Raw genomic sequence first — 17018 nt, 5'->3', positions numbered from 1 at the left:
ACAAAGAGAAACCCTGTCTCGAAAAACAAAACAAAACAAAACAAAAAAAAAAAAAAAAAAGAATTTAAATATACTTAACTATTGAATAGTATACTCAAAGTACTTAATATAGTTTTATATTATTTTTACACAATTAAAATAAATGTAAATTTATCAAATTTATTGTTAATAAATTTAAATTTATCTGTAGATCACAGAAGTTTCAGTAAAGGCAATGTATCTATTCGTAAATAAATGATAAAATTAGCATAATTTCTTCAAATTACTCATTTGGCAGGATAAAACAACTATTGAGTGTGGTATGAAAACATAGGAACAGGTAAATAAAAACTAAATTGTATTGGAAATATAGATATAGTTAATAGATATTTTATTATCTTATATTTTCTTTTCTCCCTCCAGTGGAATAAATGTATTATTATTATTAACTTATTCACTTTACATCCCATTCACTGCACTCCTCCCAGTCATTTACCCCCACAATCCCTCCCTATCTCCCCTTTTCCTTCTGTGAGCACGTGGGGTCCTCCTGAGTATCCCCCCACCCTGGCATATCAAGTCTCCAGATGCAGATACCTACAGCCAAACAGTGGATGGAGTTTGGAAGCTCTTATGGAAGAACAGGAGGAAAGATTACAGCCTATAAGGGGATAAGAACTCTACAGAAAGACCAACAAAGCCAACTAACCTTGAGGCTCCCAGAGACTGAACAACCGACTAAAGAACATACAAGGGTTGGACCTAGGTCCCCTGTACATGTGTGGCAGATGTGCAGGTTAGACTTCATGTGGGTCCTGAACAACTGGAGCAGGGGCTATCCCAAAAGCTGTTGTCTATCTTTGGTATATGGTCTTACATTTTGTTAACTGCTATCCAATCAGAATATATCTAAACAACTTCTTTGTGAAAAACTGGTCTAGATAAACAAATCCACAGAAAATGGAATTCCAAGTAAAACAAGAAGTATCATGAACCTATAAAATTCTGAAAGAATACTAATGAATTACCAAAAATTTTCTTCCAGATATATATCCTTTTGGCTGGGACTATAAAAATACATGTATTTTAAATCACTGACACTCAGAATTTGAAAAAATAGTCATAAAAAAGCATATTCACAGAAAGCTCTAAGGAGACAATTTTAATCAATGAGCATAGAGATAAAAATAGAGAAGCTCACTTGTGGTTACTATATTATAATGGTTTGACACAAGAGTTCATTAGAAGTGTATATAAATGTCTGAGGTCTACATAGTAATGAAACATCTATCATGATGTAGGTCTTCATAGACAAAAGGAATTACTTTGGTAGTCATGAATGAGTGCAGAGATCACTGGAGGGGAAGAACAAGGCTCAGAGGACTTAAACGTATATCCACATGAGAGGTCCTTGTTTGATAGTAAGAGAAATAAATGGAGATTCCTAAAAATTATTTCTGTGAAACAGCTTATCAATCCACATTTTAGAAGCCTGGCATCCTGTTGAAGTTTTGGGCCTCTCATCTGTGTCTCCTCATTCATACTGCCCTGTGTCCCACCATTCATAATACTATATCTGGGTCCTCTCATTCATACTGCCCTATCTATGTATACTCATTCATACTGCCCTATCTGTATTCACTCATTCACACTGCCCTATCTGTATTCATTCATTCATACTGCCCTATCTGTATCCACTCATTCATACTGCCCTATCTGTATTCACTCATTCATACTGCCCTATCTGTGTATACTCATTCACACTGCCCTACCTGTATCCACTCATTCATACTGCCCTATCTGTGTATACTCATTCATACTGCCCTACCCGTGTATGCTCATTCATACTGCCTTACATACCTAGGTATGTAGCCACTGTTGCTTGTTGTTTCACATCCCAAGACTGTTGTCTTTGTTCCAGAAATGTGACCAGATGTGGCTTAGAGAAAGCAAGACCTGTTTGTAGAAAAATGGAACATGATGCTTTATGTTGTTCTCTGGGAAATCAGCATTTCTCTCCTAGTATTGTGCTTATAAGGAAAGAAGACCAATGAAAGGTTGTAGGAAAAATATTTCTCTAAATGTTTCCTGATAAACATATTATAATACACAGGGAGATTTTACAATTTATAAATCTTGAGCTTTACTTACAAATACAGACAATTTTAAATTAAAGGGTGTATTGTTTTACTTTAAGATGTGTGAGGTATGTCTTGTTCAACTGAATTTCTAAAATTACTACTAGAATAAAGGATTCATAATTTAGAACAAGAGGTTAAAAATAGAAGAAACATAATAAAACTTATTTAAACTATTATCAGCCATCCCTTTATTTTTTTCCCTTAAAAGCGTAAATATAAAATTCATTGATACAAAAGATCAACTCCCATGGCATATTCTATAAATGTTGACAATGAATTAAGAATTCAGTAGGAAAGTGATCCTCACCCAGGGAGACAAGGTTGCTGTAATTCTCTAACATCACATCACTATACAAATTCCACTGAGCAGGCTCCAGGCATTCACATTCCTCTGGTGAGAAATCAATGGCCACATCTCTGAATGACAACTGACCCTGAAATAAAATAAATTAATTGTAAAAGTAAATAGTTGCCAATCAATAAAGTTATATATTTGCTGACAATGTAAAGTGTCCTTCATAAGTAGTCAGCATAACTTAAATTGGCATTGGTTAGAAACAATCATTGACTTTAACACAAAAAGATTCATTACACTAATGTATGGAAACTCAGTTTGAGTAGATAACAGCATAGACTTTGATAAACATAAACCGCCAACTATCTATTTCTGCTAACATATAGAACGAATGTTGAATGGTGGTTAAAGTTTACATTGAGGCTTAAAGCTGAAAGGTAACTTTAATTTCACTTTCAACATACTACTATTTTGGATCTAGGAGTTAATTTCTAGGATCTGTCATAGAAGAAATTCCATCCTCAAGCATTATGCTGAGGAATAATTTAAAACACTTATTAAGAGGGACAAAAGGCTTTTTCAGATACAGTAGTTTTTGCATTTAGGTGTTTTGATATGGGTGGAGCTTCACAGTTCCATCACACTCCTTAATGTGTCATATGAAAATCTTTTTGAGCCGGGCAGTGGTGGCGCACGCCTTTAATCCCAGCACTTGGGAGGCAGAGGCAGGTGGATTTCTGAGTTCGATGCCAGTGAGTTCCAGGACAGCCAGGACTACACAGAGAAACCCTGTCTCGAAAAACCAAAAAAAAAAAAAAAAAAAAAAAAAAAAAAAAAAAAAAAAAAACCTTTTTGAAGACCCTGAGCAACAAGACCTGGAAGTGGAACACAGTATATGAAAGCACACTTCCACATCAAGCATGTGAAATCCAAGATCCAGAATAGTGTGAGTATCCCCCCATGACTAGCAGAGGCTCATATTAACAAGCAAGCAGTGGGAAGATTGCCACAATTTTTTTTTAATTACAACATCCAGAAAGAGTCAACCCTGTATCTAGACCTCTGTCTGATGAGTGACTAATCTTTAGTCTGCATTTCTGGTGGGCGTGAAGACATTACTTTGTATAATAGTTGTTTGCCCAGTTTAAATTTAGAAATTACAAGTTTCTTCTTGATGGGAATGGGTAATATCATTTTAGCATATTTGGTTTCTAAATCATTGCTTATTTTATTTGCAATCTCTAAAAACAAATTTTATTTCAATTACATTTTACTGAGGAAGTCTTTCCAGCTAGAAAGCTGTTCTTACATTCTCTGATCATGAAGCACCTGAATTTGAAGATACAGAAAGCCTTGTTTTCTCTGTGTGGTTCAGCTACTTTCCATTTGGTATTATGCACTCAAACTTAACATTTATCAGTGACAGTTGCCATTTTATTAAGCAGTTTTCATGCACAGTAGATTCAACTTGGTGTTGTGCTGTTTTTGATTTTTGCTGACTTAAAAAGGATTAATTTGGGCAGACATTCTAAAAGGAAAAGGTTAATATATTTTTTGGACTCTGTAGGACAAAATACAACTGGTTAGCCTTGAAGTGACTGTTGTACAGTGGTTGTGCACATGCTTCAAAATCATAGATTTTGAGAGATAGGAGGCCTTACCACTCAGACAGAGAGGGAGAGACTGGAGGCCTTACCACTCAGACAGAGAGGGAGAGATCGGAGGCCTTACCACTCAGACTTTTCAAAGTATGAGTGTTCACTTTTCCAAAGCATCAGAGCAATAGTCCTTATTGGTAACAGAATTGACTTCCCTCGGATTTTTACATTTTTTTTTTCTATTTGCATTGTGTACATTGTCATTGCTACACCAGTTGTTACAGTGTTGAGAGGATACCAGTTATATTTGCTGTTAATAGTCTATTTGTAGATTAGGATTAAAGTGGGCTTAATCCATTTTTATAGATGTATGAATTTTTCTAAACAGGAACAGCCATTTTCAAAATGGGTTTTCATAGTGATTGCATCAATTATAACATTTATCATTAGCAGTTGAGAGCACATGTTCATATAGCAATGTAAAAACACACTAATGATTATTTGGTAATTTCCCATTAGCATAATTTCATGTTGTACAAGTAAATTACAATTACATCTCTAATTTTGGATAATATTCATTGGTTAACAATAAAGTGACAAAAGCTAAAAAAAAAAAAAGAAATTACAAGTTTCAGTAATAGCTAAAGAACCTCTTTTAAAAATGTTAATAAAGGTTTTGTTGTATGGTTAAAAATGCTAATTAATATTTAACAATGTTTGGTGATGGTGGGTTGAGGGTAGGAAACTGACAAACATTGGCCTTGACAGAAAGCTCCTGGGCATGTACAAGTCCATGCAGGCATATTAGTAATTCTTACTGGTTAAGAATGCAAACAAATGTTGGGTGTTGTGGCATATACCTTTAATTATAGCACTTTGGAGGTAAATAGATCTCTATAAATTGGAGGCTGGGCTGATCTACATTGCAAAAAAGTGTTATAGGTCATCAAGGGCTGTATAGTGAGGCCCCTTTAAAATGCAAATGAGTATCATGAATTTGAATCACTGTAAGAAAAAAGAAAGTTTCTTTTTTCAACATAACAGAGAAGAATATAAATAACATACATACAAACTGGTGTCCTATCAGTGACAAGGAAATATGTTAGCTCATATCAAATCCAAGAATAGTAGACAACAAATATAAAATATTTTTGTTATTGATCTTGACATACAGAACTCATTACAGTGGCTAAGTCCCTTCACTGGTTTCCTGCAGGTCTGAAGTTGTATGTCTTATGTCACTGTCAGATTGAAATCTTAGGGCTGCTTTGTTTTCTTCTTTACAGTCTTTATCGCCATTATGATAGGTAGGTTCTTTCATGAGTCTTCTGCAAATCTGAAGCCATGTTTCTGAAAATTGTAACAGTGCAATTCATTTTTCTGTGGCATTGTAAGGGAAGAGACTCTATTCCAAACTTTTATGAGTTAGTCTGGGAAATGAACAGCTTTCTCTTCAATGTGCTTTGATTGACTCATGTGTATCAAGCTGATGGGAGCAACAATGGATTATAAATATAACATTGGCCCTCCCTCAGGAGTATGTAGGCCTATATATTCCCAACGGGAATGTAGTATATCAATGACTTCCCATATAAACTTATCTCAATGAAAATACTTTCAATACAATAGTTTATTAATTCAAGGTAAAAATTATTAATGGCTTGGAAGACAAGGGTGAAAGAATTGGAAAAGATTCTGAATATAGGAAAGATATACTTTAGAGAGATAACCTTGGCTATAAGAAGTGGGGAAGGCATTTAAAATATTTACTAGGTATATAAAAGTATAGATTTGCATGTTTTAAATACAATATACTTTGGGAGGAAAATTAAGACCAAGCCCTTGTCTTGGGCCACATTTACCTTAGAACCAGCCATTTCTTCCTTCTCTGGGCTTCTTTCCATATCTGACTCAATCATGTAGATCATGTAGACTTTCACAGACCTCCTTTTGTAGGTTCAAGATTGGTGTTAGCTTTCACTTAGTTGTTGAGGTAGTGATGCTTCTTATTTTACTAATAGTTTTAAATGAGATGGTATTCAGCTTAAATCCAGAAAAGCACTCAAGATCACTGTTTCTACATAAGGAGGAAAACATGAGGCTTTGATATTTCATACCTAAAAAGGGAAAGAAACATAATTTTCAGAAAATAAATGAATTAATTTACTTGTTTCTTCCATGATAAACTATTAAGTGAACAATAAATCATACATGAACTCTTCTAGGATTGCCAATTCTTTCCCATATAATTTACTATTAAACTTCAATGGCCAGGTAACAAGATAGAGGATCATCTAACAGAAGCCTTTAAAAGAGGGCTAATTATTGTATATTTGAATCACTGAAATAGATTTTAATCATAAGTTATCTACTTTTTTATTTTTTGAGGAATTTTTCCCCTACATTTTGCAGTCACAGTGAAATAGAGATTTTTCCCTATTGGTTTTCTCTGGTGTCATTACCAGTAATGCCATGAAGGCTATCTGCCAAGAAGAATAATCTGAGAAAGCCATTCACTAATTATTAATGGAATATAAAGTCAATGTTCTAGACACCATGACACATGCCGACTTTTGGGAAGAAAAGATGTATTTGCTTTATAGTTTATATTCCATCACTGAGGGAAGTCATGGCAAGAACCTGGAGGCCACAACTGAAGGAATGCTGCTTACTGCCCATGCCTATGACTTGCTCAGCTTGGCTTTCTTTCTTTCTCTCTTTCTTTTCCTTCCTTCCTTCCTTTTTCCTTCCTTCCTTCCTTCCTTCCTTCCTTCCTTCCTTTCTCTTTCTCTCTCCCCTTCCTTTCTCTCTTCCTTTCCTTTCCTTTTCTCTCTCTCTTCCTTCCTTCCTTCCTTCTTTCCTTCCTTCTTTCCTTCCTTCCTTCCTTCCTTCCTTCCTTCCTTCCTTCCTTCCTTCCTTCCTTCCTCTTTCTCTCTCCCTCCTCTCTCTCCCCCTTCCTTTCTCTCTTCCTTTCCTTTTCTCTCTCTCTTCCTTCCTTCCTTCCTTTTTTTCATTAAAAGTATTTTTATTATAAATTTCAAGATCTAAGAAGTCATGTTACATGACTAAGATAAATCTGAGATAACTTCTTATCAAGCATTGTGTGCCTTGTGGGGTGGCACTGTGGCTCTCAGGCATGAGAGGGACAGGTTCCACCCCTCCTTGAAGGATGGGGTCAGCCAGATGATAGAAGATTTGGCTGAGTTCCACTAGCTACAGTGAGTGCATGGCATCCTCTGAGTCTGTTGCCCTGGTGCTGGGCTGAGTTCTGGCCAAGAAGTCTCTTGAATGCTGAAGACCAAACCAGAACTTCAGCAGCAGTCTTGGTCTTAAATTTAAGTTTCTGCCCCACTTTTCATTTAAGTGATATCTAATAATGATAAAACTTTTTATCATTTCAATGATTTACATTGAATAAGAGTTATGATCCAACTGGTTCTGTAAGCCAAAGGATGACACTGCTTCCTGCATGCAGAGACCCACAAAGAAGCTGATGATGTTCCAATGCCTGAGGACAGGTACTGGGAAACATTAACCCAGGGTTCTGGATGGCAGGCATGCCATTAGAGGTGTCACTGCTAAATCATAGGCACATGAGGTGGCTGACTGGCTATACTTGTAAGAAGTCAGATAGATCTTGATGGGCCATGTTGACCACCTTCCTGCCTTGAAGACCAATGAGTGCAGCCTGTACCCTGCACTGACAATCAGACTAGGGATTCCAAAGTCTCCTATACAGCTTCAGTGTATTCAGGTTTTACCATTAAGTCCTGGCTGGTCTCAAACTTTAGCTCTGAACTCTTTGCCTTTACTTCCTAAATGCTGGGATTATAGATGGGTACCACCACACCTGAACTGGGTGTTCATCATTTAAAAGGTCCCTAAAGGCATCATCTTGAAAGATGAAGCTTCAGGACCTTGTTGGGTGTGAAAGAGGTACAGGTTGAGACACTGAGCTGCAGCAGTACTTGAGAGGTGGTTTGACGTGGGAGAGCACCTTATGCTACAGAATGGGAACCAGAAAAACAAAACCAAAACAGCTGCAGAGCACAGCCAGCTCACCTGTTCTGAGAAATTGCAACAGAATGAACAGCTGGCCATCCCAACTCCCAGATTCTTCTAACTGAACCCTATCCCTTAAAGCAGTGGCCCTCTAAAGGGAGATGACTTTGTCCACAGGGGACATTTGTCAATGTAGGAGATATTTTTGGCTACTGTCACTGGGAGTGGGGTAACAGTGGCATCTAGTGGGTAGAAGGCAGAGATGTTGATAATCATTCCATAATGCACAGGGAAGCCTTCTATGGAGAATTACTGAAAGGCCAATTGTGCCCAAGTTGACAAACCTGTTATAGTGGGAACTTCACTCTTGCCCTTCTGAATCTAGCAAGAGCCAAGGCCCTTAAAACGACAACCAAGCCAGTGTGAACACTATCTCAAGCCATGTCCTGTAAATGTCCAGTCAGCTGTTGGTAGTCTAAGTTCCACTGAATACAACTAAAGCCATGGGTCTTTTTGTCTTGTCTCTCATCTGAAACGGCTGCTACTTCTTTCTTAAAGCCAGTGGAACTTCAATTGCCACTGCCAGGATGGCAACTGCAGCAGCCCCTCCAAAAAGCAGTACAGCTTTGCCCTTGGCAGGCAGGGCACCCTTTGTACCACAGCAGCAGTGGCCTCCCCAGTGTTGCTCTTTTTCTTGCTCCCAAGTCCCTGCCTCACTCAGCTGAGCAGCCCTTTCTACCCTCTCCACAGCAGCAGGTCTCACTGTTACTGCTTCCAGCTCTTCCTCACCAAGCTCCACAAACACAGATGGAGTGGAGCTGGCTTTCTCAACTCTCATCATTTCTGGAGCTTCCTTGGTAGTGACCTTTCTTTTTTTTTTTTTAGTTAGGTGGGTTTATATAGCTCAAATTGGCTGCAAACACTATGTAACTGAAGAGGACCATATATGTGTGTATACATACACACATACACACACACACATACATATATAAACACACACATATATAATTTTTTGACATATATATAATTTATTATATATATATATATATATATGTATATATATTTTAGACAGGGTATCATTATGCATGCTTGGCAGGCCTGGACTCACTATGTAAATCATGTTGGTCTCAGACATCAGAGATTCACCTCTGCCTCTAGAATCTAGGGATTAAAGTCATGCATTATCACAGGCATCCTGGCCTTGAACTTTTGACCCAGCCCTGTTTTACTATTTCTTAAGTTTAACTTTAAATCATAGATCCATGTAAAAGCACATAAAATGTAGATATAATGTGAAGAATAACAACTCCTCAGATGTTTATTCAACTTTTGTTGCCCTTGGAGATTCCAAAAGTACTTGAGGAAGATGGAGTGACTAAAAACTTGTTTGGCCCTAATCCCCTTCTCCTCCCCATATATTAACTGGAAAGCACCAAAAAGCTCTTGTGTGTGAAAATACAACTGAAGGAAGTACAAATAGAACTCAGTAAAGATATATCTATGAATACAATAATGGAGATTACTCATATAATTGATTTGGAGTTAATACAAACATACATTTCCTACCAACTGAATAGTATGTAATGCTACTTAAAAATACTGCTTAGCTGGGCAGTGGTGGCGCACGCCTTTAATCCCAGCACTTGGGAGGCAGAGGCAGGCGGATTTCTGAGTTTGAGGCCAGCCTGGTCTACAGAGTGAGTTCCAGGACAGCCAGGGCTACACAGAGAAACCCTGTCTCGAAAAACCAAAAAAAAAAAAAAAAAAAAAAAAAAAAACCCAAAATATACTGTTTAATCATTTAAACAAAATAAACACTGTCTTTACTAAACTCAACATTTTATGTAGAAGTAAATATTAAAATCCTGACCTGGGGCCTCTTCCCCACCTTTGGTCGTTGAGTTCCTGGGTGAAAGACACACATGCCCTTTATATTTTAATATGCCATAAGCAGCTTGATAGCTGGGTGAGGGATGCCCAGTGGAGTAAAGAGCAGCCCAAATGGAACACAGAAAATAGTAAGTAATAACTCAGTGTAGGAAAGTAGATTCTAACAGCATGGAGGGTAGGTATTGTGCTGCGTAAGGCATATTAAAAATATAAAGGCTGTGTGTGTCTTTTATCCAGGAACTCAACCACCAAAAGTGGGGTAGAAACCCCGGGCTGGATCTTAAAGATTTTCTATGACAATTATATAAATACATTGTGCTTTTGTTCTATTAGTACACAGATTCTACATAGGACTCCATACCTCACTGTAACATATCTACCCAAACATCATGGAAAATATGTATCTTATAACACATGATAATATAGGGAAAACGTATGTAGATTTCTTACCAAATAATTTTCCAGTAATGCTACCTGGTGTTGATTCTATCTGTGTCTGAATGCTCAGACAATATGTTGTAACAATGAACTATACTTCATCTTTTGACTAGGTTTGGTCAAACAAACATTGAAATATATGATTTAAATATTCCTTTTCACTGTTGGTTATATCCTTGGTTATAGATATAGTATGTAAAACTCCATGGCCAGAACACACGCCCTAGGCAAGAGTAGGCACAAACCACTACACACATGAGCGAAGCCATCTTAAACCAACCAGTCTAAGTCAGGGCACCAGATGACTAAAGCATCATTGTGAGCCAACATTAGCACAGGAACTGTTAAATGAATACAATGCAAAGTGCAAAATGCATGCTGAACAAAACTTTTTATTTTTAAACTACCAAAATTTTGGTTGTTTTTACATAATAAATGTAAACAAATATCTCATAACCAAAATTCAATGACTTTAACAGATATACCAAGCAGATATTCTCAAATTATACAACAAATATAATCAGAAGACCTTCTCAAGCAACTGTACAAGATCTGAAAATGACAATGAATGTTAACTGCATGAACTTTTGTTAGGTTACTGGTGTGAAGACAGATGGTATGAGCCATTAAAAAAAAGTACATCCATAAAGTATATTTTAAAAGACACACACACACACACACACACACACACACACACACACACCCCATGCATGCATGTGCTCAGAAGCCAGAGGACCTTAGATATCCTTCCTCAGGCATCAACTACCTTTTATATGGGACAAGGTCATTTACTAATCTGGAAACCCAAAAAGTGGGCATGGCTGGCTGGCCAGCAAGCCCCAGAGAGTCACCGGTTTGCATCTCCCCAGAGGTGGGATTACAAATTCGTGCCACCACTGAAGAAGAGGTGCTAGCAGGCCTAAGCAAAGCAATCATTACAGACAATGATTCTGCAGACAAAAGGCTTTGAGGGTTTGCCCTTTTATCCCATTTCTTCTCCCCTGTTAAAAATCCTTACATTCCTAAAACAAGCCCCCAAGGTTTTATTTCCTTATTTTGCCACTGATTCGTTCCTGAGACAAAACACCAAAGTCCAATAATCAAAATTCATTATTTGGCCAATATGTTCAATCAGGATTTAGAGACTCCACCACCCTTCTCTCCTTAAAAACCCACTCGGACAGAAACATCCTGTCTTGTCCTCTTGCTTTTCTTGTTTGTGCTTGCTGTTGCTGTCTTTGCAGCATCTCCACCCCCAACACACACTATGTGCTCAAACTTTGCTGTTTAGGCATGTACTGTACTGATTCCCTATATATCTATATCTATCTATATTTATCTCTATCTATCTATCTATCTATCTATCCTATCTATCTATCTATCTATCTATCTATCTATCTATCTATCTATCTATCATCTACTGTTTTTGGTGTCCAATTCAGGTCCTCATGCTTTCAAGGCTTGCACATCATGGATATAGCCATCTCACCAGCACCCTCACTTTGGGGCTAGAATCTCTTGTAATACAAGATGTCCTTGAACCTGCTCTATAGCCAAAGATAGTTTATTTAATCAGGAACCTTCCATAGGGGTTTTGCTGTTGTTGTTTGTTTGTCTTTTCAGTGCTTGGGATTGAACCCAGTAATTTGTACATGCTGGGGTTATGGTCTAGGAAAGGGCTCTACTATGAGGTATATACCTCAACCCTGACAAGGATGATCTTGAAGTTCTGATTCTCCTGCGTCTACCAACCAAACACCTTGCTGTCAGACATGCATCACAAATTTTACTTATGTAAAAAACAAAGACATAAAAAGTGTTTTTAACTTAATATGTTACTGTGATAGATTTTAAGAAAACAGTTTTCTGCATATGCGTCAGGCAATATACTTTTTCTATTTTAAATAATGTTTAATAGAATATTATTATTTTTCTGAGTATCAGAGACAGTAAGTGAGAAGTGTCTGGGTTATTTTTCTTATAAAATTTATATAATCCACAAAAATATTGGTGTTTAAGATAAGGTGGTTAAAAGCACATGTTCGTTCTAAGCAGACTTTAATGCTGTAAAAAGCACTCATAACAAATGAACACAGTGTGACTTAATTAATTGATTTTTCACCTGTCAGACAAAGTATAAATATGTTGGCACATCTTTCCAGGAAGTACTGTCATGCACATGGAGCAACAGTGTATTAGATGCCACATTAGGTGGTAGAGTTGTTTGACAGCTTAGGCTTTGTAGATAATGTAGATAGATGGAGGGAAAGAAATCTGAGTAGAGACTGTATAAATAGAGTTTATCAGGTATGCCAGGTCATGCTGCTCTTCCCTCCTTAGTCTCCTCTAAATTAGTAATAATCCATAAGATTACACACAACACAACTCTCCTGAAAACTGCTCTAACGCTTCCAACATCACACAGCCCCTGATAAGTATTCGATTGTTTTCACTCTAGAGTAGGATTTTTTAAAAAGATTTATTTTATTTATAGGAGTACACTACACTGTAGCTGTCTTCAGACACACCAGAAGAGGGCATCGTATCCCATTATAGATAGTTGTGAGTCACCATGTGGTTGCTGGGAATTGAACTCAGAACCTCTGGAAGAGCAGTCAGTGCTCTTAATCGATGAGCCATCAAAGATTAACCGGACTAAGCAAATCTAACGTGGTCCTCTTTCTCGGAACTTTTATTTCTATATGGAAGTGTTGCTCCGAGGGTTCATGTCAGAGTGGTCATGTACCTGGGTTATATAGCCTTCAAGGGGTCCCTTTTAAAATCTGTAATGACTTATTCCAGAGAAAACGGAATGACTTTCCAAAATATCAACTTCCCCCACAGTACTCTGACAGCCCCCCCCCCCCCTCGAAACTGGTTTGTATAAACTGTTAAAAGAGTATTAGGCAGGCTAGAGACCACACTTGGTTAAAAATGACAAAAAGCTCAAAAGTACAACAGCCATGTAAGTCTCATTAAACTGGTAACAAGATCTTTCTACCGCAAAGCTGGAAAATGAGTTCATATTACACACCTCCCAGGATCAGGTGGTCAGCTGACAGAGCCCGTGGGTGATTGGGGGGAGGGGGCAATATCGGACTCTACCCGAGCCATTTTAAAAGCACACGGTAGACAACTGGCAGCACACTACATTCTAATAGAGTGATCATTGAAAGCACTGTTTCAATCATTCTCTCTCCAGCCATGACCTGTGCATCTTGACCCGGCAACCTTGCTTAGGTCGCTGCAAAAACCTTCAGAAGCAGTTCTATCTGCCTTAGATCCACCCTCGTCTCGCTCCCTGTCCAACCTGCAGAGTGCCTCCGGCTTGCAGGATTCCTCTCTCCCCGCTGGCAGCTACCTTCAAGATCAAATAATCCAAACTCAAGCTTGTAGAACAGCGAACGGTGCATCCACAGCATTGAACTCTAGGGAATATCCTTGCGACCTGGGTGCAAACAAGGAATGCCAAAACTGCGTTTTCAGGGCCCTTGCTTGTGACGTCACACCATGTGAAACTACATTTCCCACAAGTCTGTGAGAGAAAATTTTGGAAACTCATGAAAGGATTTGAGTAATTCCTGTTTTTTTTTTCGTTCTCCTTTCTGAGATTGAGGATGTCATAAAAGCAACCAGTCTCCATACACTGAGTAACTACAGATAAATATCCTGTTCCCTTTTAATTTGTAGAATTGCAAAATGAATTCATTGAGATGTTTGACAATTATGTGTTTTACCTGTTATTTCTGGTTATTGTAGCTTAAAACCATATGCCTACTTATAGATGCTTACTGTAGCATGGAAAATTAACATAATCCAATTTTCTTGAAGATACTTAATAAACAAATAAACAATAAACAAAAGTTCTACTCTGGCTTTCTGCCCACATGATAATTAGATATAGTAGTATGACCAATTAACCCTTTCCACCTGACCCCTAAATTCCCTCTTATACCCTATTTGTGGAACAATAAAAATGAATTGACACACTTTATTGGTCTCAGGACATCACTGTATAATACAACCGTCTCTAGCCTGTTTGCCATGGTTGCTTCTTTTGTCCTCATTGTTTGGTGGCTAACAACCACCCAAGGAGAAAGAAGACCCATGCCAAGGCTATCGTCCTTAGTGGTCCACTAGGAAAGTAGCTTCCTTTTTCTGAGATTAGTTGTTGTTGTTGTTATTTACATTTCAAATATTATCCCCCTTTACAATTTCCAACCCAGAAACCCCCTATCCCATCCACTCTTGCTTCTGAGGGTGCTCCCAACCACCCACCCACCATAGCATCCCCCTATGCTTAGACATCGATCTTCCACAGGACCAAGGGCCTCTCCTCCTACTGATGCCAGACAAGCTACATATGCATGCAGCTTGGAGCCATGGGTCCCTCCATGTGTTGGTGGATTAGTCCCTGGGAGCTCTAGGTCTGGTTGGTTGATATTGTTGTTCTTCATCTGGGGTTGCAAACCCCTTCAGCTACTTCAGTCCTTTCTCTAACTCCTCCATTGGAGACCCCATGCTCAGTCCAATGGTTGGCTGTGAGCATCCACCTTTGTATTTGGCAGGCTCTGGCAGAGCTTCTCAAGAGAGAACTATTATCAGGCTCCTGTCAGCAAGCACTTCTTGGCAACAGCAATGGTGTCTGGGTTTGGTGTCTGCAGATGGGATAGATACCTAGGTGGGGCAGCCTCTAATGGCCTTTCCTTCAGGCTCTGCTTCACTCTTTGTCTCTCATTTCCTTTAGACAGGAGCAATTCTGTGTTAATATTTTTGAAATGGGTGGGTGGCTCCATCCCTCAACCGGGGGCAGAGACTAACCACTGGATATGATCTCTACAGGTTTTATCTCCTCTTTGTTGGGTATTTTGGCTAATATCATCCCCGATGGGTCCTGTGAACATCTTGCACCCCTGGGATCTGGGACTTTATAGTGGCTACCCCAGTTCCTCAACTTTCACTGATACACACCTCAGTTTCAATATGGTAAAGCTTTCACATTTGCCAATTATCATCGCAGGCATGAAAGAAGTTAGATCTTACCAAATTCTTTACAAAGAATTATTAAAGGTCCTTAAAGACTACTGCAATATGAAAATGCTTTAATAGATTGATTACATACTAAAGAGTTTATCCTTGTTTAAAGATACTAGAAAGCACAAAACTTTAACACACTGACTACATTAATGGGGTTTCTCTGCATTATGACTTTCTCTCATGGTTTTTAGGACTACTGCTACATGCAAAGCCTTTGGCACATTGCTTATTCATAGCTTTTCTCTCCAGGCTATGTTCTTTTATGTTCATAGATACATGTGTTGTGAAAAGTTTTTATTGATTTCAGTTGTAAGATTTCTCTCCAATATGTGTTCTGCTATGTATTCAAAGATGACTATATCTAAATATAGGGAACAAGCCAAACAACAACAACAACAACAACAACAACAACAACAACAACAAACTTGTTCTAAGCACTGCCTTTTGTTATCAACCTCCATTTAATGGTAGTTTGACACAAAGTTCAAGTCCCAGGTCATAGAGGACCTGTGTACTTAACAATATCTGGCCAGCTTCATTATTCATGCTTTGTTCCCCAAACACAACAACTGTTCCTAGCCATAATTTCTGTTATTTATGTTTTCTTCTTAAAAATGAATTGCCTGTTTTTAACCACAAAATGGGCGTGATAGGCTAAACCACAAAACCTACATTCTATATAATTTAACGTAGGTTAACAACAGAAGGAAATCCTGATTGGAGGGAAATGTAGCTGTAACATGACACTGATATTTGTGGTTTTCAGGTTTGGAATCTTTATAACTTTCTGGCTCAGGGTGAGGGTGGGGGTGTGGTGAGTATAAGCAACTGAGTATAATTTTGTGGTCCTGATTAATCAGTACTGAGTTGACTACAAAAGATTCTTATCATTTGCATTGTCCTAGTGTTTGAATTGTGTTGGATCTCAGTAGAACCCATAACATAAAGGCTTTACCACATTGCTAAAATCCACAGAATTTCTCTCGAGTATGAACAGTTTCATAATGATGAAGATGACAGAGGTGTGAAAAGGCTTCATTATACTAAACACATTCATAAGGTTTCTCTCTAGCACATATTCTTTCATAATAAAGACTACAGAATTGTGCAAAGGGTTGACCATACTAAATATACTCACATTGTTTGTCTTAGCGTTTCCATTGCTATGAAGAGATTTCATGAACAAGGCAACTCCTATAAAAGCAACCATTTAATTGGGGATAGCTTACAGTTTTAGAACATTCGTCCATTTTCATCATAGCAGGAAGCATGGCAGGCATACAAGAAGACATGATGCTGGAGAAGAAGATGAGAGCTCTGCATCTTGATCCACAGGCAGCCAGAAAGAGACTGTCATCCAGGGAGCTACTAGGAGGATCCATTCAGTACTAGGTAGAACTTCAAAGCCCACCTGCACAGTAATGGACTTACTCCAACAAGGCCACACCTCATAATAGTGCTAGTACCTGAGCCAAACATATTTAAACTACCACATTACACTTCCTGGCCCCCATATGCTTGTTCAAACACATGAGTGCATGGGGACAATATTTTAGGATAGCATAATGCAAAATACATGAGGTTCAAATGAACAAGTCTCCATCATCTATAGCAGTCTCAAAAATGTTAAAAGTCCAA

At 38.1% G+C, this 17018-nt stretch overlaps 2 protein-coding genes across 2 annotated transcripts in view; both read right to left on the bottom strand.

The window, feature by feature from the left end:
- LOC143433753 (uncharacterized) overlaps window positions 1–17018 on the bottom strand; it is a 37103-nt gene that overhangs the window by 4134 nt on the left and 15951 nt on the right.
- On the bottom strand, window positions 1832–13875 carry LOC117723738 (KRAB domain-containing protein 5-like). Its single transcript, XM_034523268.3, has 4 exons — window positions 13654–13875; window positions 5876–6130; window positions 2428–2554; window positions 1832–1935 (listed from the first exon to the last, which is right to left on the bottom strand). Exons 2-4 carry the CDS (start codon window positions 5939–5941, stop codon window positions 1832–1834), a joined length of 297 nt encoding a protein of 98 aa, XP_034379159.3. The 5' UTR covers window positions 5942–6130; window positions 13654–13875.

Source organism: Arvicanthis niloticus, chromosome 19 (assembly GCF_011762505.2).
Source record: "Arvicanthis niloticus isolate mArvNil1 chromosome 19, mArvNil1.pat.X, whole genome shotgun sequence".
Lineage (NCBI taxonomy): Eukaryota > Metazoa > Chordata > Mammalia > Rodentia > Muridae > Arvicanthis > Arvicanthis niloticus.
This window is presented reverse-complemented; position numbering and strand designations above follow the sequence as displayed.